At 37.7% G+C, this 27834-nt stretch overlaps 1 protein-coding gene across 1 annotated transcript in view; it reads right to left on the reverse strand.

Annotated features, from left to right (window-relative positions):
• The window catches only part of TAC3 (tachykinin precursor 3), a 73300-nt gene that overhangs the window by 16984 nt on the left and 28482 nt on the right, over positions 1-27834 (reverse strand). The window contains exon 3 of the mRNA XM_053705515.1: positions 20760-20792. Within this exon, the coding sequence (XP_053561490.1) occupies positions 20760-20792 (33 nt within the window). The remainder of the gene's footprint in view (positions 1-20759; positions 20793-27834) is intronic.

The raw sequence follows: 27834 nt of genomic DNA on the forward strand, positions 1-27834 counted from the left end.
TAAATTTTATTGTAGATGGCAAGGAGTTCAAATCATTAAACCACTTGTGGAGATTATCCACAGTTTCATGCCAAATAAAAAAAAATCGTCGATATAGCTACTATATAACGTGATGGGATTCTGCCTGGAAAAAACATTATTGCTTTCATACAGAGCCATATAGATGTTGGCATATGATGGGGCCATATTCGACCCCATCACTGTGCCCATCGTCTGTAGAAAAAAATAATTTTCAAATCTGAAAAGTTTTTTTCCAGACAGAATTCCACCAAGTGCAACAAAAACTCCACAGGAGGCCTCACATAATGTGCATTATGTGTGAGCATTAGTCTCAACATTTCTATCCCATGTGCATGTGGGATGACAGTGTACAGGCTAACGACGCCCATGGTGACAAGGATGTTGCTTTCCTGTATATCATGCATATTCTTCAGCAGACCAATGAGTTCAAATTAATCTTTTTAATCTTACAACCGGTTGTAAGAAAAAGCTAGAGGCTGAAGAAGAGAACCCCTGGCAGACACAATATATTGTTTTGTTATGTCTGCATGGCCTCCACTGAGAAAGGCTCCAGTGGGAGCCGAAACATTTGGACAAGCCTTTTTATTTGCTCAATAAAAGCTTTTTTGGATACAAATCCCTGCTTGATTTGCCTGCTTTAGGGATCTCTATACGCAGTTGCTGAGCGTGAGGTTCCTTGAGACTGTTTGTATACATTATATAGCAGAGCACCAGGATGTTTACTGGATGGTGTGTGCTGTTTCTCTCTATGTTCCTATATATATATATATATATATATATATATATATATATATATATATATATATATATATATATATACATTGGAATGTTAAATACAGTAAAACACATAAATCCTTAAATACTGTACATCTGTACACACATATTTAGACACGTGTGTGTATATATGCCCAGTGTGCTTAGAGGAATGTGGCTGCACCTCACTGACGAGGCCCATAGGAGGCCGAAACGATCGTCTGGGGTTGTCATGTTCCTTGTTCAGAGGGGAATTGCCTGGTATTTCGGGGCTGGACTGACCTTACTTGGCAGGATCAGACTGATATACTTCAGGAAAGTTTTCTTCTGTGAAAAGCACACTGGTCTAAAAGAGGCTGCTTCCGGGTGGTAAATTGCCATAGAACAAGCCACTGAGCTGTTGTTCGTTCCTGGTAGAGCGCTTCTCTCTTTGTATGCAAATTATTATGACCCTGGGGAAGTCTCCCTATGGGTGATGGGGGAAACCAGACGTGGACTCCTTGCCCAGTGTGCTTAGAGGAATGTGGCTGCACCTCACTGACGAGGCCCATAGGAGTCCGAAACGATCGTCTGGGGTTGTCATGTTCCTTGTTCAGAGGGGAATTGCCTGGTATTTCGGGGCTGGACTGACCTTACTTGGCAGGATCAGACTGATATACTTCAGGAAAGTTTTCTTCTGTGAAAAGCACACTGGTCTAAAAGAGGCTGCTTCCGGGTGGTAAATCGCCATAGAACAAGCCACTGAGCTGTTGTTCGTTCCTGGTAGAGCGCTTCTCTCTTTGTATGCAATATATATATAAATATATATATATATATATATATATGGTAAAGCCCTTTGTAGACTTTACCATATGTCTTTGAGCCCTTCCTTTTTTATTAATTTTTCTTAAACTCATTTTTATCAGAGAGTATTTATATTAGTGTAACCATAATTTTAGGTGTATTTATGTTGTCTTTAGTGCAACTTTTTTTTCTTCCCCTGCCCTTTACATGAGCTCCCAAATAGGGGTAAACCGACACGTGTAAATTGCGATTGCGCTCGAGTGAACAGGTTTGCTTTCAACTCATAATAATCACACTATTTCCGCTGTGCACAAAAAGCCCAAAAAAAACTATATCGTTCACGCACTAGAGTTTTCGTGCCCATAGTCGGTACAACCTCAATCATAGATGTACTGTTCAAACACATTGTTCATGTTCTTGCAGAATCTTAGAGTAAATCAGAATATTGTCCAAATAAACCACAAGAATGTGTCTAGTGGATCCTGGAAGACATCGTTAAGAATGTGCTAAAAAATTGCAGGAGCATTGCAGAGCCTATATGGCATGACTAGGTATTCAAAGTGTCCGTAACGGGAGCAAAATGCATTCTTCCACTTGTGGCCCTCCATAATTCGAACAAGGTTGTAGGCCCCTCACAGATCGATTTTAGTGAATATTCAGGCATCTCTAACTTTATCCCGGAGTTTCGTTATGAGCTGAATTAGGTATCTTTTTTTAACTGTAATGGCACTGAGTGCCCTATAGTCCACACAAGGATGTAGACCGCCATCTTTTTTGCCCACTAAGAAGATACCTGCCCCTGCAAGGGATGTAGATGGTCTAATGAAATCTTTTGCTAGATTCTCCTCAATGTATTCCTTAAGATATTGTAGCTTAGGACCTGAAAGGGGATATATAAGTCCAAATGGTATCTTAGGGCAATAGGACAATCACACTTCCTTCTGGGGGTAATTGGTCTGCTCCCTTCTTGGCAAAAACATCAGGAAACTGTTTATATTTTGCAGGACACAGAGATTCAGGCTTAGTATCAGCAAAGATAATAGATTTCTAGGATGTAAAAGGAACACACGTGGAGCAGAAATCAGATTACGAGTGGTGCGCTAACAGTTACGCACACTCAACAGCGGGTTTATAGCGGCTGTTTGCGCATATCGGAAAGAACACTTGCAAGCCAAGTTGAAAATAAATGCGTGAGCGCAAATGCAATTTACGCTAGAATGATTATCGCAACCCCAGAGCTCTCGTTACGTGGTACATGAATCAAAAATGTGTCACAAAACACACAAATCAAAAAATATATATTCAAAAGTACACTTACACTCATAATAACACTATCTTATATAAAATATTAAAAACAAATATTGCATATTAAAAAAGTTATAAGGGCTCAGGTGTTAGAAAACAAAAAGGCAGGCAAAGGGCTTTAACATAGAGATACATACATGTTTAAATACGTATATGCATGTATGTATGTGTATGTGTGTACATATGCATTTATGCATTCATATGTGCATATATGTATATACATACAGGGAGTGCAGAATTATTAGGCAAATGAGTATTTTGACCACATCATCCTCTTTATGCATGTTGTCTTACTCCAAGCTGTATAGGCTCGAAAGCCTACTACCAATTAAGCATATTAGGTGATGTGCATCTCTGTAATGAGAAGGGGTGTGGTCTAATGACATCAGCACCCTATATCAGGTGTGCATAATTATTAGGCAACTTCCTTTCCTTTGGCAAAATAGGGTCAAAAGAAGGACTTGACAGGATCAGAAAAGTCAAAAATAGTGAGATATCTTGCAGAGGGATGCAGCACTCTTAAAATTGCAAAGCTTCTGAAGCGTGATCATCGAACAATCAAGCGTTTCATTCAAAATAGTCAACAGGGTCGCAAGAAGCGTGTGGAAAAACCAAGGCGCAAAATAACTGCCCATGAACTGAGAAAAGTCAAGCGTGCAGCTGCCAAGATGCCACTTGCCACCAGTTTGGCAATATTTCAGAGCTGCAACATCACTGGAGTGCCCAAAAGCACAAGGTGTGCAATACTCAGAGACATGGCCAAGGTAAGAAAGGCTGAAAGACGACCACCACTGAACAAGACACACAAGCTGAAACGTCAAGACTGGGCCAAGAAATATCTCAAGACTGATTTTTCTAAGGTTTTATGGACTGATGAAATGAGAGTGAGTCTTGATGGGCCAGATGGATGGGCCCATGGCTGGATTGGTAAAGGGCAGAGAGCTCCAGTCCGACTCAGATGCCAGCAAGGTGGAGGTGGAGTACTGGTTTGGGCTGGTATCATCAAAGATGAGCTTGTGGGGCCTTTTCGGGTTGAGGATGGAGTCAAGCTCAACTCCCAGTCCTACTGCCAGTTTCTGGAAGACACCTTCTTCAAGCAGTGGTACAGGAAGAAGTCTGCATCCTTCAAGAAAAACATGATTTTCATGCAGGACAATGCTCCATCACACGCGTCCAAGTACTCCACAGCGTGGCTGGCAAGAAAGGGTATAAAAGAAGAAAATCTAATGACATGGCCTCCTTGTTCACCTGATCTGAACCCCATTGAGAACCTGTGGTCCATCATCAAATGTGAGATTTACAAGGAGGGAAAACAGTACACCTCTCTGAACAGTGTCTGGGAGGCTGTGGTTGCTGCTGCACGCAATGTTGATGGTGAACAGATCAAAACACTGACAGAATCCATGGATGGCAGGCTTTTGAGTGTCCTTGCAAAGAAAGGTGGCTATATTGGTCACTGATTTGTTTTTATTTTGTTTTTGAATGTCAGAAATGTATATTTGTGAATGTTGAGATGTTATATTGGTTTCACTGGTAAAAATAAATAATTGAAATGGGTATATATTTGTTTTTTGTTAAGTTGCCTAATAATTATGCACAGTAATAGTCACCTGCACACACAGATATCCCCCTAAAATAGTTATAACTAAAAACAAACTAAAAACTACTTCCAAAACTATTCAGCTTTGATATTAATGAGTTTTTTGGGTTCATTGAGAACATGGTTGTTGTTCAATAATAAAATTAATCCTCAAAAATACAACTTGCCTAATAATTCTGCACTCCCTGTATATAGACATATATAGACTATATAGATATATATTTCATATGTGAGTGCATTGGAGCCCTTTGCAGTCAAGTAGATGAAAACATGTTAAAGCATATTTATGAAATATATTCATATTTAATAAAGTGTTTTAGTATGTATTTACCTTAAATATTTCACATTGCAATGTTCTTCACATTGCAGAATATGTTCTATGTATTTTTAAATAGATATTCCTATATATTTGTATATATCCATATATATATATATATATATATATATATATATATATATATATATATATATATATATATATATATATATATATATATATATATATATATATATATATATATATATATATATATATATATATATAGGTATAAAAAGCAATACAGACCACAGTCACTGGATTTCATGAGGTAAATTCAATAAAGAATTGATGAACACTTCATGAAATCCAGCAAGTGTGGTCTGTACTGTATTGCTTTTTAGAACTATTATTATATCCAGCACCATGGTTGTTGTTTAATTTATGTCAGTGAGTGCAAATCCCTACTTACTTTTTATATATATGTATAGAGAAATATTTGACCAAAAAACATTTTATATATACAATATATATATATATATTTATTTATGAATAAATAGAACATATTCTGTTATGTGAAGAAGATTGGAATGTGAAATATTAATATTTTCATGTTGAGAAGAGAATGGGAGAATACGTTAACTTGGTTGCGATATTTAAAGTTCGGCTTTTAGCGCATGTTGGATTAGCATGCAAGCAAAAGCTTATTACTTACAATTTACTTCTAGCAGAGTAAGCGTGCAAGTGGGAGTGGTAATTACCACTCCACTCGTCACTCGTAATTTAGCCCTAATTTGTGGGTTATGGACTCTCAGCCATGGCAGCACTAAAATAAGGGGAAACAAAGGAGAGGATATAAGAGCAAAGTGTGATGCCTTCCAGAAGTCATATGCACGGGCAAAATTTTCAGTTTGTCCAAATCTTTCATTTCAAATATTTAATATTTCAAATATTTGGCATCAGTGCTGTTCGTTAAAACAAAATGAATACCAGTCATTCATGGAACATTTACATTCGTTTTCGATAAATCAAGTTTACACGTTCGACTGCTACATGTGAAAAAGTTCACGTGTGGTAACTAAAATACTTACCTAAGAGAGAGCCCCGCTAAGCCACTTCTCTTCTTCAAAGAGCCCCGGCTGTGCTAACAGGAGGCTTAGTGCTCTGGCTCCGAGAGCCTGCATAAAGGGACCTTTTCCTTTAGTGCAGACAAACCACGTATAGCCTTAGGGGCCTATCTATCAAGCTCCGTAAACCAGCGGTCACAAAGACTGCTGCTCCATAACCCTGTCCGCCTGCTCTGAGCTGGCGGACAGACATCGCCGCAATTCAACCCAATCGAGTACGATCGAGTTGATTGACAACCCCTGCTGGTGGCCCATTGGCTGAGAGTCTTGTGAGCTGCTGGTGCAATGCTGAATACGGAGAGCGTATTGCTCGCGTATTCAGCGAGGTCTGGCGGACCTGATCCACACTGTCATATCAGGTCCACCAGACTTTCTTAAATAGGGGCCTTAGTGTGGCCAGGGCTTTGTGAAGAAGAGGAGCAGGTTATCTCGGCTCTCCAGAGCATTTAGGTATTTTTAACTATTTAAAAGAAAACTAATGAATAATGTAAAATTCATTCTGCATTCAATTAATTTGGATATTAGTCTTGTTAAAACGAGACAAATACCCGTGTTTTGTTAACGAATCTGTATTCGTAACAAAACAATTGCACATGTCTACATTCCAGTGTTTATTTTCAATACCGATAGTGAACAATGTAGTTTCATGGTTCACAGGTTTATAATTCATTATAGCACCATCCACCATGTGAACAAAAATTGAATAAGTCTTTAATTGTGGATGTATTTTCGGAGTCTTGGCTACTTGTAGATCCATGAAGTACCCACTTGCTCCTGAGATGACAATAGCTTGGATTTCACGTTTATGACCTTCCCACTATATAGAAATAGCAATAGTTGAAGTTTAGTCTAAACTTCCTTTATTAAGGATCTTTCAGTTTCCTTTATTCAGAATGTCAATTCTAATACATTATTCTTGATACGTCAGATCAGTAGCCTTGAGTTTTAAACTTTCGGGATCCCTTTGATGGTGCTAATTACCAGCCTTCACTGACATCCAAGACATTAAAGTATACAGAACTGTATGTTGGATTGCTACTTTCAATAATTTTACTGTTTTCAATCTTGTTTTAAAGTTTATGTATTTTCTATATTTAATTTTTTAACAAGGCTATTCAATAAAGTAAATAACTAATTAAAATATATAGCATATTGATATAAGTGATATAAATGAAAATAGAAGGCAACATTTCATTAGAATATTTTAATTTTAAAATAAAAAAATCACTTTGCCAGCTACGGCTCTCATTCATATTTGAATTTTTATATGAAAATATCTTATGGCACGTTGGGTGATTTTTACTAATTTAAAAGAAAACACCAGAGTAGCATACACAGTACACAGTATGGCATCAAAAAATTATTACTTTGATAATATAAACATTTAAATACCTCTAAATAAAGAAAATTGTTGTGTATTTTATGTTGACTTTCATGTATTTGTTGGCTCTTTGCAGACCTCGACAGAAGGAAGCTTTAAAGTGATGGTAAATTCTAGCATTTCAAAAATGCTAGGATTTACCATCACTAAAAATAAAGGCCACCTTCATTCATCAGTTTACCAAAAAACTGCTGAAAAGGTGCATTTATTTTGCTGTGACAACACTGCAAATTTTTTCCACTGAGGTGACGTTTCTACCTCTTAGCCATTAGCCATGCGTGCCTACAGCATAATGCCAATCAGCGCACACGGCTATTTGCTAAGAGGTTGAAAATGCCACCTCATTGAAAAAATGAGCAGTGCCGTGAGCAATCAGAGCCGCTTAGCTAGGTAGTGAAGCTGCAGCGAAATAAAGGCAACGTTTCATCAGTTTTTGAAGTGCATTGCAAGTCCTTTGTAGTCAAGTATCTGAAAACATGTAAAATCATATTCTATATATATATTCCTAGACATATCTGTATACATCTATAACTATATATAATCAAATATATATATATATAACGAAAAAAACATCATACTATATATATAGAAATATGTAGCTAAGAATAAATAGAATATATTCTGCTATTTGAAGAACATTGGAATTTGAAATATTCATAGGTGATGCCGGGTTAGCGCACTTTAGAAAACAAGACCAGGTTTCACTCGAGTAAGGGAGCTAGTTCTAGTGAAGTCTCTGGAGGAATACATTAACGCAGTCATGATATCCAAACTTTGGCTATGTACGCACGTTGGGTTAGTGCTTGTGCGAAAACATTTTAACGTGCTTCACCCTGGTGCGTGCATAAAGCTTCTGTCTAGCAAATTTAATGCGCGAGCAGGAGTGCAAAGTACCACTCTACTCGTAATCTAGCCCATAATAAGTTTGGTCAGATGCTGATCACAACAGAACACTTCAGCAAATTTTAATTTGCAGATCTGTATCATTATATTGAAATATTCAATATTTTTTGCAACAAGCTCTCTCACGGGGTCTGCTGAACATCTCTATTTATTTGTTTTGCTATTGATATATAGGGGTCAATTTATTAAACGACGGGCGGACATGATTTGCTGTAGCAAATCATGTCTGCCCGGCTTTGCTAAATGCCGACAACATACACTGTCGTCATTTAACATTGCACAAGCATTTCTTGTGAAATGCTTGTGCAATGCTGCCCCCTGCACATTCGCGGCCAATCTTACGACTGTTGATTCTTAACTTTTGTTTCCAGCAAGCCAGAAACTATGGGCGGATTAAGCAGCATCCGCTGCGTATTAAATTCGTCCCATAGCCTTAGCTGAGCAAGGTGGGAGGCCTAAGTTTATTCTGAAATATAGTTGTTGACAAATGATTGTATTGCTCTTTATACATTTTTACATAGTATATGTGGCCTGCCTATGTGTACTCACTTCTAGCCTGTTCTTTATAGCTTAAGTGTCCCATTAGCACTCTATATATTATTTTGCAGATTATTTACAGTTTATTGTGTATAGTTTTATCACCAGAATTATATGATCATGCTAGTTCTAGGACCAAATAAGACCAAATAGTTTTTATTCTGTTAAATATTGAAAATATTGAACTATAGAGGTTTATTAACACAATTTTAAATAAGATTGTAGTATCAGAATTGTATTATCCCACTAGTATAAGGACCCAAACGGTTTCCCTTGCTAAGCTTTTTTTGTTATTTTTCATCCTTTTGATAATATTGGGTAGTTGAACCAAAATCACCCTGTAGAGAAGATAACTATATATATATATATATATATATATATATATATATATATATATAGAAAGCAAGAGAATGCACTCTCAGGACTTTTTGCAAAAGAAACCAATTTAATGGAACGTTTTCGGGGTTCACAACCCCTTCATCAGCATGCAAAACAAAACAAATTCAACTCATTTATAGTGTTACATATCAATTACATCACATCAACCTGAGTGTCTCCAAAGGAAAAGTGCGCCAATTTTTTTGAAATTGGAACGCATCTTGCGTTCCACAGTGTTATCCGAAACCGGAAGTTGTATTGCCTCACTTCCGGTTTACGGATTAGATCAACGAATATAAAGTTAGTATGAAATTATACACTATACAATTTTAAACATGTTAGGGTGACATACTAATGTAGAGACTTGTTAAAACAAAATGTGCCACATTATCGTAAGTGCCTATACAATTTTGTGATTAATATGTGGTGTCAAATGTTACTGCGTCCAGTCGGCATGGAGACAGTTACCATGGTGATCATATACAATCCGGTTTATCCGAAAGTGTCACAACTTATGTGAAGTTTATAATTACGTGCCAGCTGTATGGGACCACTATTTTCTTAGTGTCAGAAATAACGTACTATTAAACTGTATACGATCATATCGCATATTGAAAACTTGAAAAATTAAAAAATTAAAAAATTAAAATGTTGAAATGTTGGACCGTATAACAGTATAGGTGATTAGAGTGGCGAATTGTAAATGAGAAGCAAATACAATATTGCAGATATGGGTGCTGTTGTCTTACAGTGTATCACCTGTATATTGAAGCAGGATGACAATTAGCATGTGCGCTGCTACAATGTATGTGCAAGCAAATAGATACATCAAATGGGAACAGTATACAGGTATACCTCACTTTACAGCGCTTCACTTTACAGCGCTTCGCTAATACATCGCTTTGTGGAGCTGAAGTTCAACCTCCAAGGATTTTGAAACAGTGCTGTAATCATCGTGAGATTGCGAGAAAAGTGACTGGCGCCATTTTGTTATGCGCAGTTCACTCTGTTTACAGCATTACAATGCAATCTGTGTCTCAGTGCTATAGTCTGGCAAACTTGACTACAGTAATTGTCACTATTTTACAGGTGCAGTATTTATTAAATACTAATTGAATACTGTGCTGTGCTAGTGTTAAACTAAACGTAGCTCTATTGCACACCTAATATATGTTAGTTCAAACATGTTTTCAAGTTATTAAACACACTGGCAAGAGAAAAGAAAGCTAAAACTGCCTTGTTTCACTTTAAGGCGGTTTTCACTTTACAGCGGGGCTCCGGTCCCTAACCCGCTGTATGAGCGGGGTATACCTGTATAGAGAAAGCAATATATACAATATATGTAGTATCGTAGGGCTGTGCTGTTATAACGCTGGGGCACCATTTTTATATGCCTTCGATTTGGCCATTTAAAGGATTGTGGCTTATATCGGCCATATGTAGATGTAAATGGCTATGCACAAGATCGTGTAAGAAAAAAAAAAGAACCTTATTTTCAAACTCTATCCTCAAACACAATTATAAAACAAACGAGAATCAGCAAAAAGAGGAAATTATGGTAATGGTCAAAAGGACATAAAGCTCATGTGGATACTGTCCACCTTTGGGATTTATTCAAGTGGGTGAAATCATTTTTTATGTCCATTTTTAAGACTGGTGGTGCATATTAAAGCAGTGGGTAATGGCTCCCGGCGGACAAGACTTCCACGGAGAAGGTGGAGACAGATGTCCCCCCCTAAACCATGCCGTTAGGCACACAACACCTTCCCCTACATCTAGGGGAGAGTGGAATGTGGGCCAAAACGGAGCCACAATGTCCACCTGGCCTACCCCAAGTATGTAGCACCCCAGTTGTTGATCATATAATGCTCTTAAAGTCCGGCATAGTGTTCAGGCCACCTGGCTGTATTGTGCCTAATCTGAACATCCACTGGGCCTCTCGTTTCAAGAGTTGCTTGTTCCGGTCTCCCCCCCGATCCAATGGGGGTATGTGGTCTATTAGGATATAGCGGATGGAGGACACAGAGTGTGCCTTCTTAGCGCAATGTCGCGCCACTGGCTGTTCAGAGTCACCATTTTTAAGGGCTGTCCTTATAGCGTGGCGGTGATTGGCCATACGCTCACGAAGTGTGCCAGAGGTCTTCCCTATGTAGAAGCAGGAACATGGACAAAACAATAAGTATATAACGTGAGTGGTGGTACACGTTATGGAGTGTCGGATAGAAAATGTTCGATTGGTGTGTGGGTGATGGAACACTTTAGTACCCACTAGGCCATTGCACGTTGTGCAGCCCAAACAACGATAGGAGCCTTTTATATTCCTCTTCTTAATGGTCGAATAGCTTTGTTTGCGATCCGTTTTCACCAGAAGATCTTTAAGATTGGTTCCCCTCTTAAACCCAACCATAGGTCGTAGATTCTGAGTAAATGTGAGTTTTGGATCCAAAGACATAATTGGCCAGTGCTGTCGGAGGATCTGGCCAATATTTTTTGTCTCTGGAGTAAAAGTGGTAGACATAATGAGCTTGTCACTAGCATCCCTTTTGGGTTTGGGAATGATCAATTCCGTCTGTGTTAGTCTTGAAACGGATTCCATGGCGTCCTGTATTATCGGGATCTTGTAGCCCCTGTTCTGGAACCTCTCGCCCACTCCTTTCAATTGGGAGACCCCAGCTTCAGGATTAGAATTGTTGCGCATTGTTCTTATGCATTGTGATTTTACTATGCCTTTTAATAGGGCTGGAGGATGGCAACTATCTGCCCTTAGTATGGAGTTGCGGTCGGTGGGTTTATGATATAATGTGGTTCCTAATTTGTTGGAATCCTTGAAAACTGTCAAGTCCAAGAAATGAATGGATATGGTATCCACTGTCATCTTGAACTTCACGTTGTTGGTAGTGTTATTAAACACATCAAACCATTTATGGAGTTCCTCCAGGCCCCCTCGCCACACCAAGAAAATGTCATCTATGTATCTGTAGTAACAGATGATGGATACATTCGGCGTGTTCCACAGATACATGTTTTCAAATTGTGACATATAAATGTTGGCGTATGAGGGGGCCATGGAGGAACCCATGGCTGTGCCAGCAGTTTGCAAATAGAAACTATTTTCAAATCGAAAATAGTTTTTAAACAGGCAAAATTCAATGAGGGACAATAGAAATTCTACTGGCGGACCCTCATACAGGGGGTTACCCGTGAGATGCTCTTGTATGGCTTTAAGTCCATCAAGATGAGGTATGATGGTATACAGACTGTTGACATCCAGAGTGACGAGTAAATCGTCTGGCTGGATGTCAACAGTCCGTATTTTACGAATGAAATCATTCGTGTCCATCACATAAGACCGTGTTTCCTTCACCACAGGCTGTAAAAGTACGTCCACATATTGTGCTACAGGCTGGGTGAGTGACTCCCTAGCTGACACAATAGGACGGCCCGGTGGGTGGTCTAATGTTTTATGAATTTTGGGGATTGAATATAAGATGGGTATCTTAGGGTATGTGGTAATACAAAAGTCACGAATGTGCTCAGTTATGTACCCCTGTTCAAATCCCAATTCAATCAATTTATCAAGTTGTGTTTTAAATGATGTAGTGGGGTCTGAAGTCAACAATTTATATGTCTGAGTGTCTGACAATTGTTTCAGGATGTCCTCTCTATAGTCACTGTAGTCTAAAAGAACAATGGCCCCGCCCTTGTCGGCGGGCCTTATGACTATAGAGGAGTCATGCTGAAGGGTTTGAATGGCCTTTAATTCATCTCTTGAGAGATTATGTTTCCATAATGTATCTTTTCTGGCTGTTTCCAAGTCCTGGGTGATCAACCTTAAGAATGTTTTGGTACTTGGACTGCTGTTACTGGGTTCAAAAGAACTGGATACTTTGCATTTAAGTTCAATGTGTGATTTTTGTGAAGGCGAATCTTTGTTTTGAAAAAATTCTTTAATCTTAAGGGATCTATTCAGTTTGTAAAGGTCTAATTTGAGATCAAATTCAGAAACTGAAGTGCTCGGTACAAAAGATAAACCTTTATTGAGTACTTTGCGTTCAGTATCAGTCAAGGTATGTGTACTCAAATTGACAATTATGTCCTCTGTCGTGGTCGTCTGGGGGGTCTGTGTCTGATACCCCGCCCGCCTGATATGGGGTCTGTAATGCCTCCCCCTCCCCGAGACCGTGTAGTTACCCCTAAAAAATGACTGGGGGTTGAGTGTGATCTTGATATTTTACACTCACCTAGTTTACCTGTTAATTTTGATTTATGTAATTTTTTTTATTAGTTCAAAGAAACATGGATCTGTGAGCCCTAACTTCAGCTAAACAACAAAATGGGGCTAAAAGTTGCTGCCAAATGATCATTATTACCATCATAATCAAATAACAGTTATATAGGTACTCTTGTAAATGAAGAGTCTTAGGATCTATTTATATTTTGAATAACAAATGAAGGCTTCTTAAATATTAACAGGACCCTCAAAATAGAACCAATTTTGTAAGACATTGTCAATGTTATGACAACCAACTGGCAGCTAAAAAGACCCTGGAGCACTTATTTGAAAGAGGATGTTTGCTGATTTAAAAAAAAAAAAAAGTATTATGCTTCTTTTATGTATTTAGGGGGGAAACATATGGGATACCTTACACCCGATAATGATCCATATACCTATGGTTGTTTTGAGTGACCACTGTTGCCATTGTGGTTAGCTGAAAACAACCTAGAAAGTTGACCCCTAGTGTGTGTTGTATGCTTTCTTTAAGGGGAAAGGGACTCCTTAATTAAGGGATAGGGATCCAATATTAAACAGGAGCCTTTTTCCAGAGTGGGGTCTTAGATGTCTTTGTGCTTTTTTGGGGAGATTGGTATTTAAATGGGTCCTGATTCAAATATTGCACACTTAAGGGCATAATTAAGACACGTGACCACCATGACCTGGGTGATCACCTGAATATTAGATGAGGGCTAGACTCCTCATTTCAAAGAGGGGAATTCCTTCCATGTGTCTCTGTAAGTGTTCTGGAGGCTGAGATGATTCAAATCTCTCCACCAGCAGCTTTAGTAATAAGGAAGTCCCTGCTGCTACTTGTTTCCAGTGATATCATTACACAACTATGTAGGAGGCAAGTGAAGGGATTGGCAGAGAGGTGCAGCAGATGAAGAGCATTGTGTAAGAAAGATGAGTCTGACAGAGGTATTCATTATGGATTGTAAAGGAGCTAGGGGACATGCTTGGGAGACCAGAGAGGATGGAGTTGCAGTAGTTGAGGCGGGAAAGAATTATGCACAATCATAAATATATAGGTATAGATATATATTTTATCAAAACCAATCACACATATATACACTCACTGGCCACTTTATTAGGTACACCTGTTCAATTGCTTGGTAACACAAATTGCTAATCAGTTATTCCCATGGCAGCAACTCAATGACTTTAGGCATCTAGACGTGGTGAAGACAACTTGCTGACGTTCAAATCAAGCATCAGAATGGGGAAGAAAGGGAATTTAAGTGACTTGGTTGTTGGTGCCAGACGGGCTGGTCTGATTATTTAAAAAACTGCTGATCTACTGAGATTTTCACGCACAACCATCTCTAGGGTTTACAGAGAATGGTCCGAAAAAAGAGAATATCCAGTGAGCGGCAGTTGTGTGGAGGAAAATGCTTTGTTGATGTCAGAGGTCAGAGTCGAATGGGCAGACTGGTTTGAGATGATAGTAAGGCAACAGTAATTCAAATAACCACTCATTACAACCAAGGTATGCAGAATACCAATTCTAAATGCACAACACATCGAACCTTGAAGCAGATGGGCTACAGCAGCAGAAGACCACACTGGGTGCCACTCCTGTCAGCTAAGAACAGGAAACTGAGGCTACAATTCACACAGGCTCACCAAAATTGGACAATAGAAGATTGGAAAAAACGTTGCCTGGTCTGATGAGTCTCGATTTCAGCTGTAACATTCAGATGGTAGGGTCAGAATTTGGTGTAAACAACATGAAAGCATGGATCCAACCTGCCTTGTATCAACTTTTCCTGCTGGTGGTGGTGGTTATAATGGTGTGGGGGATATTGTTTGGCACACTTTGGGCCCCTTACTACCAATTGAGCTTCGTTTAAATGCCATGTCCTACCTGAGTATTGTTGCTGACCATGTCCATCTCTTTATGACTACAGTGTACCCATCTTCTGATGGCTACTACCAGCAGGATAATGCACCATGTCACAAAGCTCAAATCATCTCAAACTGGTTTCTTGAACATGACAATGAGTTCACTGTACTCCAATGGCCTCCACAGCCACCAGATCTCCATCCAATAGAGCACTTTTGGGATGTGGTGGAATGGGAGATTCGTCTCATGGATGTGCAGCCAACAAATCTGCAGCAACTGCGTAATTCTATCATGTCAAAAGGGGAGTTATCAAGGCAAAAAGGGGTTAAACCTGGTACTAGCAAGGTGTACCTAATAAAGTGGCCGGTGAGTGTATATATATATATATATATATATATATATATATATATATATATATATACACACATATATATAAAAATATATTTATGAATAAATAGAACATATTCTGCAATGTGAAGAACGTTGGAATGTGAAATATTACTATTACATCTCGGGTTTTTTTCCCCACTTTTCGCACTCCATTGAAGTCTATGTGAATATGTTATAGCGTTTGCAATATTCTAAGTTTGACATTCTGCGCTCTCTGGGTTAATGCTCATGCAAAAGCGTTTTACTTTCAACTTGTTATACAGGTGCTACCCAATATGTGCAAAAAGCTTACTTCTAGCGGAGTTAACCACTCCACTCGTAATCTAGCCCTTTACAAACTTATTGACTGACAAAAAAAGGCTTATATTTCTTATATGCGCAGATGAAAATTAAAGGGAGTTTCTAGTCAAAATTAAACTTTCATGATTCAGATAGGGCATGCAATTTTAAACAACCATCAAATTTGCTTTGTTCTCTTGGTTTCCTTGTTGAAAGCTAAACCTAGGTAGGCTCATATGCTAATTTCTAAGCCTTTGAAGACCACCTCTTATCTCAGTGCATTTTGACAGTTTTTTATGCTAGTTCTTGTGTGCCATATAGAACATTGTGCTCACTCCCGTGGAGTTACCTATAGTCAGCACTAACTGACTAAAATGCAAGTCTGTCAAAAGAAATGAAATAAGGGGGCTGTCTGCAGAGACTTAAATACAAGGTAATTAATATAAACGTATTGGTTATGCAAAACTGGGGAATAAATAATAAAGGGAAAATCTTTTAAACAATAAAAATTCAAGAGTAGACTGTCCCTTTAATAAACATTTAACAAAGGCATATAAAATGAAGGCAGTGCAATGTAATCTAAAACAATATTGTTATAGAAGACTTAAGGTATTTATTGGTTTGCTAGACTTAGGCCTAGATTTGGAGTTTGGCGGTAAAAGGGCTGTTAACGCTCCGCGGGCTTTTTTCTGGCCGCACCATAAAATTAACTCTGGTATCGAGAGTTCAAACAAATGCTGCGTTAGGCTCCAAAAAAGGAGCGTAGAGCATTTTTACCGCAAATGCAACTCTCGATACCAGAGTTGCTTACGGACGCGGCCAGCCTCAAAAACGTGCTCGTGCACGATTCCCCCATAGGAAACAATGGGACTGTTCGAGCTGAAAAAAAACCTAACACCTGCAAAAAAGCAGCGTTCAGCTCCTAACGCAGCCCCATTGTTTCCTATGGGGAAACACTTCCTACGTCTGCACCTAACACTCTAACATGTACCCCGAGTCTAAACGCCCCTAACCTTACACTTATTAACCCCTAATCTGCTGCCCCCGCTATCGCTGACCCCTGCATATTATTATTAACCCCTAATCTGCCGCTCCGTAAACCGCCGCAACCTACGTTATCCCTATGTACCCCTAATCTGCTGCCCTAACATCGCCGACCCCTATATTATATTTATTAACCCCTAATCTGCCCCCCTCAACGTCGCCGACACCTGCCTACACTTATTAACCCCTAATCTGCCGAGCGGACCTGAGCGCTACTATAATAAAGTTATTAACCCCTAATCCGCCTCACTAACCCTATCATAAATAGTATTAACCCCTAATCTGCCCTCCCTAACATCGCCGACACCTAACTTCAATTATTAACCCCTAATCTGACGACCGGAGCTCACCGCTATTCTAATAAATTGATTAACCCCTAAAGCTAAGTCTAACCCTAACACTAACACCCCCCTAACTTAAATATAATTTACATCTAACGAAATAAATTAACTCTTATTAAATAAATTATTCCTATTTAAAGATAAATACTTACCTGTAAAATAAATCCTAATATAGCTACAATATAAATTATAATTATATTATAGCTATTTTAGGATTAATATTTATTTTACAGGCAACTTGGTATTTATTTTAACTAGGTACAATAGCTATTAAATAGTTACCTAGTTAAAATAATAACAAATTTACCTGTAAAATAAATCCTAACCTAAGATATAATTAAACCTAACACTACCCAATCAATAAAATAATTAAATAAACTACCTACAATTACCTACAATTAACCTAACACTACACTATCAATAAATTAATTAAACACAATTCCTACAAATAAATACAATTACATAAACTAGCTAAAGTACAAAAAATAAAAAAGAACTAAGTTACAAAAAATAAAAAAATATTTACAAACATAAGAAAAATATTACAACAATTTTAAACTAATTACACCTACTCTAAGCCCCCTAATAAAATAACAAAGCCCCCCAAAATAAAAAATTCCCTACCCTATTCTAAATTAAAAAAGTTACAAGCTCTTTTACCTTACCAGCCCTGAACAGGGCCCTTTGCGGGGCATGCCCCAAGAATTTCAGCTCTTTTGCCTGTAAAAGAATAAATACAATACCCCCCCCCCCCAACATTACAACCCACCACCCACATACCCCTAATCTAACCCAAACCCCCCTTAAATAAACCTAACACTAAGCCCCTGAAGATCTTCCTACCTTGTCTTCACCATACCAGGTTCACCGATCCGTCCTGGCTCCAACATCTTCATCCAACCCAAGTGGGGGTTGGCGATTCATCATCCGGTGCTGAAGAGGTCCAGAAGAGGCTCCAAAGTCTTCCTCCTATCCGGCAAGAGACATCCGGACCGGCAAACATCTTCTCCAAGCGGCATCTTCGATCTTCTTCCATCCGGTGCGGAGCGGGTCCATCTTGAAGCAGGCGACGCGGATCCATCCTCTTCTTCCGTTGTCTCCCGACTAATGACGGTTCCTTTAAGGGACGTCATACAAGATGGCGTCCCTCGAATTCCGATTGGCTGATAGGATTCTATCAGCCAATCGGAATTAAGGTAGGAATTTTCTGATTGGCTGATGGAATCAGCCAATCAGAATCAAGTTCAATCCGATTGGCTGATCCAATCAGCCAATCAGATTGAGCTCGCATTCTATTGGCTGTTCCGATCAGCCAATAGAATGCGAGCTCAATCTGATTGGCTGATTGGATCAGCCAATCGGATTGAACTTGATTCTGATTGGCTGATTCCATCAGCCAATCAGAAAATTCCTACCTTAATTCCGATTGGCTGATAGAATCCTATCAGCCAATCGGAATTCGAGGGACGCCATCTTGGATGACGTCCCTTAAAGGAACCGTCATTAGTCGGGAGACAACGGAAGAAGAGGATGGATCCGCGTCGCCTGCTTCAAGATGGACCCGCTCCGCACCGGATGGAAGAAGATCGAAGATGCCGCTTGGAGAAGATGTTTGCCGGTCCGGATGTCCTCTTCTTGCCGGATAGGAGGAAGACTTTGGAGCCTCTTCTGGACCTCTTCAGCACCGGATGATGGATCGCCAACCCCCGCTTGGGTTGGATGAAGATGTTGGAGCCAGGACGGATCGGTGAACCTGGTATGGTGAAGACAAGGTAGGAAGATCTTCAGGGGCTTAGTGTTAGGTTTATTTAAGCGGGGTTTGGGTTAGATTAGGGGTATGTGGGTGGTAACTATTAAATAGTTCTTAACTATTTAATAGCTATTGTACCTAGTTAAAATAAATACCAAGTTGCCTGTAAAATAAATAGTAATCCTAAAATAGCTATAATATAATTATAATTTATATTGTAGCTATATTAGGATTTATTTTACAGATAAGTATTTATCTTTAAATAGGAATAATTTATTTAATAAGAGTTAATTTATTTCGTTAGATGTAAATTATATTTAAGTTAGGGGGGTGTTAGTGTTAGGGTTAGACTTAGCTTTAGGGGTTAATCAATTTATTAGAATAGCGGTGAGCTCCGGTCGTCAGATTAGGGGTTAATAATTGAAGTTAGGTGTCGGCGATGTTAGGGAGGGCAGATTAGGGGGTTAATACTATTTATTATAGGGTTAGTGAGGCGGGTTAGGGGTTAATAACTTTATTATAGTAGCGCTCAGGTCCGCTCGGCAGATTAGGGGTTAATAAGTGTAGGCAGGTGTCGGCGACGTTGAGGGGGGCAGATTAGGGGTTAATAAATATAATATAGGGGTCGGCGGTGTTAGGGGCAGCAGATTAGGGGTACATAGGGATAACGTAGGTGGCGGTCGGCAGATTAGGGGTTAATAAGTGTAGGCAGGTGTCGGCGACGTTGAGGGGGGCAGGTTAGGGGTTAATAAATGTAATACAGGGGTCGGCGGGGTTAGGGGCAGCAGATTAGGGGTACATAAGTATAACGTAGGTGGCGGTCGGCAGATTAGGGGTTAAAAATTTTAATCGAGTGGCGGCGATGTGGGGGGAGCTCGGTTTAGGGGTACATAGGTAGTTTATGGGTGTTAGTGTACTTTAGGGTACAGTAGTTAAGAGCTTTATGAACCGGCGTTAGCCAGAAAGCTCTTAACTCCTGCTATTTTCAGGCGGCTGGAATTTTGTCGTTAGAGCTCTAACGCTCACTTCAGAAACGACTCTAAATACCGGCGTTAGAAAGATCCCATTGAAAAGATAGGATACGCAAATGGCGTAGGGGGATCTGCGGTATGGAAAAGTCGCGGCTGAAAAGTGAGCGTTAGACCCTTTAATCACTGACTCCAAATACCAGCGGGCGGCCAAAACCAGCGTTAGGAGCCTCTAACGCTGGTTTTGACGGCTACCGCCGAACTCCAAATCTAGGCCTTAGAGTTTAAATAAATTGTTAAACTATTATTAGAAATTTTCAGAAATCTATAGCACCGTTTTACTGCAACATATTTAGTTGTATTAAAATGGAATTGAATGGACTTTAAAGGGATAGGAAAATCTATCTAAATAGATCATGCAATTTTAAAAATGTACATTGCTCTTGGTATCCTTTCTTGAAAAAATACGTAGACTACTAGGACCAAGCTGGTGATCGATGGCTACACACATTTGTCTCTTCTCATTGGCTGACTAGATATGTTTAATTAGCTCTCAGTAGCGTATTGCTGCTTCTTCAGCAAAGGATACCAAGAGAATTAAGCAAATTTGATAATAGAAGTAAATTGTAAACTTGTTTTAAATAGTGTGCTCAATCTGAATCATGAAAGAAAAAAATATGGGTTTCATATCCCTTTAACCAATGAAGAATGAATGAAATAATACAGAATGTAAATCATGGAAAGGTCTCCTAAATCAGATGGGTGTTCAGGCATTTTATGGAAAATGTATTTGAATAGGTAAAACTTTGACCTAAATCTCTTACTTTTCAATGGCAGAGAAGAGAACTCCTTGGGATCTGCATAAAGACAAAATAATCTGTTACAATTAAAGTAAAAACAAAAAGAAAACACTTTAGACATGATAAAGTTATAAATGAAAATTCTCAAAAACAAGCTAAATCTATAGAGAGACTCATGACTGTCTCAATGGGTGCTTTTTCCCCCCTGCTTTTGCCATTTCACTCATCTCCTAGCTCATTGCTAACTGATATCTATTATGTATAAATGTTACATGTACTGCGGTGCACTGTATTCTATGCCACATTACACCTCAACTTACTTATAAATAAAATATTATGAAATTATATTAATAGCAAATGGGATGCTTTTATCCTGGAGAAGGAATGCTATATTTTAAAGGGATAGAAAGGTCAAAATGTAAATGTACATCCGCACAGTTCAGTTTCAAATCGAAGCATTTTTTACAATATACTTCCAATTGCAACAATGCTTCTAGGAAACATTTTTTACTGTTTTTTGGCGACATATGCATATATGCTGTGAGTGCTCGTACACCAATATTCAAACACCAAACCTTCTCAAAGAGTCAGCAGTGACTTTTACAACACAAATTAAATCTTCACAGATATAATACACACCACAGCCGCCCCTCTGAACAAGCAAAGTGATAACAGTGGGGAAGCTGTAGGAGCGCCTAATCAAAGGCAAGGTCCAAGGATTTTTTTATATATTTTTCATATATATTTTTTCATATATTTTTTCAAATGTTTTCACTTTTTGGATCATTTTGTATTTTCATAAATATCACACAAAAAAAAAGTTTCACTTGGATTCTTGGACACAGCAACAACATTGTGGATTTGACTCTTTTTCACACTCAGGAGGAGAACTGAGACACTGAGACACTATTATCAATCACTGTACTATTTTTTATATTTATTATTTATTTTTTTTGTATTTTGCTTTTAACTTTATTTTGATTTTCTTGGTATCTGTACATTATTATATACTTTATTTTCTAGCTGAGAGCAGTGACTATATGTTTTATTGCCACTCTAATCATACTTGTCTTAGTTGACTGTCATATTTTAGAAATTTATATTTTAGGAACATTTGCTTTTAACCATTTTTATGAACAATTGTTAAGCCATGGATCCATGCACCACTTTGTAATATACCTTGTGTTTTGTTTGTTATAAAAAAATTTAAAGATATTTTCAAAGATAGTTTTAATTATATTGGTATTGAATATACATTCCCTATCTTAATTTTTAATCTTAGTAATATTTTCCTTGGACCTTGCCTTTGATTAGGCGCTCCTACAGCTTCCCCTTTGTTGTATCTACGCATCTGTGGGTAGCTAGGGACCCACTCTGTTTAGGAGCTAGAGGTCATTTTCTTATTAGCGCTGTAAGATACTCACCAACACCCCAAAGTGATAACAGTGATAACTTTTACTAGAAGAATTTCTGATAAAGGAAGTATATTGCAAAAATGCTTCTATTTGATACTGAAATCACATTTCAGTGTTGATATTTCTATCCCTTCAAATTTAGGGTACAAGCATTTGTTAGCCATAACTAGAATATGTTTGCTCCATTATGGTTTTAAATTACATTTAAATAAAACAAACTATTGTTTCATAATATATCACCACTACACCTGAAGAAGAGACCTGTGGAATAAAAAAAACTTGATTTTGTTGGTCCATTAAAAGGCATCATAATCTACTAAAGATACACAATATATCACCACTGAAATGTTCACACAAGTAAAACACACGTGTGGTACACATATAATCATAACTAACCCAAACTCACATATAATACACATTATACTGTATTGTAGATACACACCAATCAAACAGATGGGTTGTATTTCTATTAATTTATTGAACATAAAAATACATCTTTAGCTCACAACAGATGTTTAGTCCTTTTGTACTGTGCAGCATTTTTAAAGTTCAGATGCAGTCCAGATAGTAGTGTTCTCTTTTAAAGGAAGACATAGCCATGTTTAAAGCTAAGCTTAATATATTTGTTTAATCCAAAATGTTTCCACTAGCCAAGTAAAACTTAATTGTCCTTGCTGCTCCTGCTGAATACACCTTCTGAAGATGTAAAATCATAGATCATGTATTAAAAGGTGGGCATAGGGGGAGTGGAACTGCTTGCCCACTGACCCGTATGTATCATTACACACTCTGATGAGTGTGTAATGCCCACCCCTTCATTTGCACAACTAATTGTGTAAGTGAAGGGACTGTCAATCACAGAGAGCGAGCTTTCTGTAATTTCTCTTCGCCACTTCTGCTGCTTCTTACATTGCGGGAAGCAGACTCGCATTTGCAGACCTGCCCGCAAAGGCTCCGGAGCAGCTCTTACTGATTTGTACATGTAGTCCATAGTTATTAATTGGCTCCAGAATCTCAACAAAAAGAAAAATCCACATTCCCTGCAAGTGCTAGGACAAGCAACTGTTTTCATAACAAAGGGATGTGGTTATCTGGAACATTTTGAGTTAAGATATCTTTATTTTTTTACATAGAGATATTCATTTGATCTTTTTTTTTCAGCTTTTTACATTTATACTGCATCACTTTGAGTAACGTGCTGGGCACATCTTGCTGATCTAGATGTTAATGGCAGGGAGCGAACTAAATGATGCTCAATTCATTTTAAACATTATGTTACAATGAGGCCACTCAGAAACCTTATTTGTGTCTATTAATCTGGGCCAATGTGTACTAATGCCTATATATAGGGAAGTAAATAACTTGAATTTATTTTAACGGTGAGTAGAGACAATTTGGTGTTGGGAGCTAAAATGGTCACATGGTATAATGATTCTCACGAATGGGACATAATTCATAACTGTTACATTCTTTAACAAAATTAACAGAATACAACCAAAAAAGGTCTAAGGTTTCTTTTTATGAGAAAGAACATATAATACAGTGAGATTAAATTACGTTAAGCAACAATAATGAAAAAGGTATTTGGATAAATGTAAAAATCTAGAGGAAAGATCGAAATGACTAGTAAAATTAAAAGAAATCATTGTTAGACAAATAAATGCAATCTAAAATGTAGTACCACAAATTTAATTTTATGCATTTATAATGAAAAAAAAAAAAAGAATATTAAATAATCCATAGTACTTTACTGGCATTCACAAAGGAAGAATGGGACATGCCAGCTATGGCCAGTATCATACCTGTATGTGTACTAAGAGGTATTAGCAGTAGAAAAAGCTATGTGTTCTTATATAGCTTTACAGGCCACTACTTGGGTCTTAGCTTGATTGTTGTGTACAGCTCCAGTGACTGTATCTTGAGAAATAAATGTACTGATAAAATGTTTATATGCTTCTATGAGTGACTCTGGCACTTAAAATCAGAATTAAATAAAGATGAAAAGTGTTTGATGAAGAGCAGAGTCATAATTTGTAAGCAGTGATCATACACAGGTATGTGGGAATGTTGTTTGCGTTACACTTGGTCATATAGAAATCAAACACTACATTAACTTTGTATTTATAAAAAGTGCTATTCTGGCCATAGGGTATTTTTCTTTTAAAATAATGCACAGTCTAAAACGTTTTATTCCTAACAGACATATAGCCTAATAATATGTCAAAGACATGTTAAAACAAAAAGTACTGTTTCATGAACTTCAAAAGTGCAACAAAGTAAAAAAAAAGGTAGATAATAATTGAACTACATATTGCACACACTAAACACACATTTACCCCAAATATATCTAATAGAGACATCATGTGCTTCTATAATATTACAGATGTATATTGTATTAATAATCTAGTAACAATATTCAAAGTAACATTGTAAAAATACTGTCATGTTTTGCTTAATATTTAACCAAAATAAAAAGGATTTCATTTTAAATATGATTTTACATTTTTATTCAACTGTGTTTTAAGGCCAGTGACTTATATTCAATAAATAGTGAATACCTTTATAATCTGCAATATCTAAGAATTTATATTAAGATATTGAACCCCATTCCAATCCATTAGAAAAGTCAAAACATTGCATGCATGATTGGGTTATTTATATATATAGTCAATGCATCAAGTGTGACAGCACCACAATACAGACGTTTTGTTTAAAGGTGAAAAATTCTTTCTTTATTTGGATATCACAACCTTAAAAGTAGCGATGTTTCAGACCTACATGGTCCTTAATCATGCATAGTTAAAAACAACTGAACATACACTTTGAATAGGGTATCTGGGCCAATCAGATTCCAGCTTATGTTACTAATTGGATTAACTCATACCTATCCAGGTTTCTAAAGAATCTCATTAGACAGTGACCTCTAGTGGCACCAGACTATATATACCCAACAAATAAACTATAAAAACAAATATAGATCATAATCTCTATTCAGGGGGTGTAATGTGTTCAAACGTTTGATCCACCAGACTTCTTTTTGTCTCAATTTTAATTCCCTATTACCCCCTCTCCTATGTATGGGAATATGATAAAATACTTGAAATCGGAGCTGACTAACCGTATGCCCCATCTGTGCGAAGTGTGCAGAAACTGGTAAAGACATATCCTTTGACTTAATAGATGCTTTATGTTGACTGAATCTATCCCTGGCAGCCTGGGTGGTCTCACCAAAATAACATAACCCACATGGGGACTTAAGAAGGTAAATTACATAATCAGTTTGGCGTGTATATAGGCATTTAATGGTAAGTTGTTTTCTTTTATCATTTTGTGCTAGGAATTTTTATTTAATGATAGAATTGCATTGGGCACAATGTAGGCATGGATATCAACCCTTATTAGGTGTAGTTAGATAATTGATATTTAATGGTTTAGTAGTACCCACATCTGCTTTGACCAAATTATCCATAAGGTTTTTTACCCGTCGATACGATGGCATAGGGGGCAATTTGAAGGATTACACTTCTGGATTATATTTTGATAGTAGGAGCCAATGTTTTCTCACTATCCGGAAAATATCCTTGCTTCTATCACTGAACTCTGTGGCAAATACGAATCTACTGTTATTATTCTTACTCTGAACCTTCTTCCTATCAAGATCCTTAATGCTATTTGCAATTATCTCTTTAGGGTAGCCTATTTGTTCAAATGTATTAACCATAGATCTTAATCTATCTGGTAATCTTTCTTGATCCCTGACAATCCTCTTAGTGCGTAACAACTGGCTCCTAGGTATAGATTTAAAAACTGTATCTGGATGGAAACACTCAAATCTAAGCAAGGTGTTCTTATCAGTAGGCTTAGTATAAAGATCAGTGTTCGATTTAGTACCTTGCTTATATATCATAGTGTCCAAGAAACTAACCTCCTGTTCAGAATATGTGAGTGTGAATCTAATGCCTATCATAGATGTATTGATATCTTCTACAAATTGTAATAAGGACTCCAATGTGCCCCCCCCCATATGCCACAAATATCATCTATATACCTTAGCCAGAGCTTACAACAGCTAATGAATGACTGATTGTTATACACAAACTTATTTTTGAAGCCACTCATAAACAAATTGGCATATGAAGGGGCCACATTGGAGCCCATAGCTGTACCTCGTTTTTGCATATAGTACGTATCTTGAAAAAGAAAATAATTACAATAGAGCACAGGTCTTAGCATATCATCAATAAAGTCCATCTGTAATGGATTGTATATTTCACTCTTGTTTAGAAAACCTTTCACAGTGGCTAAACCAGCTTCATGGGGAATGGAAGTGTAAAGATTTACTACATCCAAAGAAAAGATAAACCATGTTTCATCTATTTCAACCTCTGCTAGTTTTACTAAAAAATCATTAGTATCCTTAATAAAGGACCTTTGTTGTTTAACAATAGGGAAAAATTTTTTATCCAAGAATGTGGATACATTGGAAAATACAGATACTGTGTAGGCTACAATAGGCCGCCCTGGTGGAAAATAATTTTTTTTATGGACCTTGGGCAATGTATAAAAAATTGGTGTTATTGGGAATTTATTCCATAGAAAATCATATACTTGTTTAGAAATAACATTATGCTCAACTGCCCTATCTAAGATCAATTTCAACTCTTTCTGTATCTCTGTTAGGGGATTGTGATCTAAAATTTTGTATACTCCTCTATCTGAGAGTTGCTGTAGGATCTCCTGTATATAATATTGGGTGTCTAATACCACTATGGCTCCTCCCTTGTCGGCACTTTTTATAGTGATATCTTTATTATTCCTTAATCACAAAATAGCCTCATGTTCCTCCCTAGTTAAATTATGTTGTTTCCTATAAGGATTAAGATTAATTTTTTTCATTAAATCAGTAACATCCTTTTGCACAGATTTCACAAAGGTTTCTATACCTGAATTACTAGTGGGAGGTATATATGAGGATTTTTTTTACAGATTCAAAGTTTTCCAATCAAATAGCCAAGTTTGTAGTGCCCTTTCATTTATTGTATTATGTCAACTACTTTGTTAACATTACTACCACCATACATAGCTTTTAATCTTAACATCCTAAAAAATCTATACAGATCCTTATCGATTTAAAATTCATCACAGTCTTTTGCGGGACAAAAAGAAAGTCCTTTCATCAAGAGTCTGTGCTCCGTATTAGATAGAATATGTTTAGAAATGTTAATAACCAGATTTTCTTCTTCGGGTGTAGGGGTATTAGAATTAGGCAGTCCGGTTACCTTTACTTCCTCATGCCTTGCCGGTATCTCCCTCCTCGTTGTTGTCTCAGCATTTGCCGATATTGGTTACAGGAGCTCTGCGTATTTATCCTCTGCTCTTTTTTGGGGGCGGTGCTTCCGCCCTCCCCTCCGGTGTCTCCTTCCAAGCCGGAATCTAAAAAACTCTCCCCGGATGATGAGCCTTCACCTGCTCTATCCTGATCGATGGATGCTCCTTGCAGTCTCCTCCAGCGTGGGCCATCTCGTAACTCACAAGATTGTGACGTGTAGTCACGTGACCATTTGTACACCCGATGATTAGTGTAGTCGAGCTCTTCTCTCCCAAATTTTGACTTCTTTCTCTCTTCGAGATCTTGACAATACTGCAGTAACAATGTATCCACTTCATCTTTAGTGGATTTTAGC

Source organism: Bombina bombina, chromosome 3 (assembly GCF_027579735.1).
Source record: "Bombina bombina isolate aBomBom1 chromosome 3, aBomBom1.pri, whole genome shotgun sequence".
NCBI classification, from domain to species: domain Eukaryota; kingdom Metazoa; phylum Chordata; class Amphibia; order Anura; family Bombinatoridae; genus Bombina; species Bombina bombina.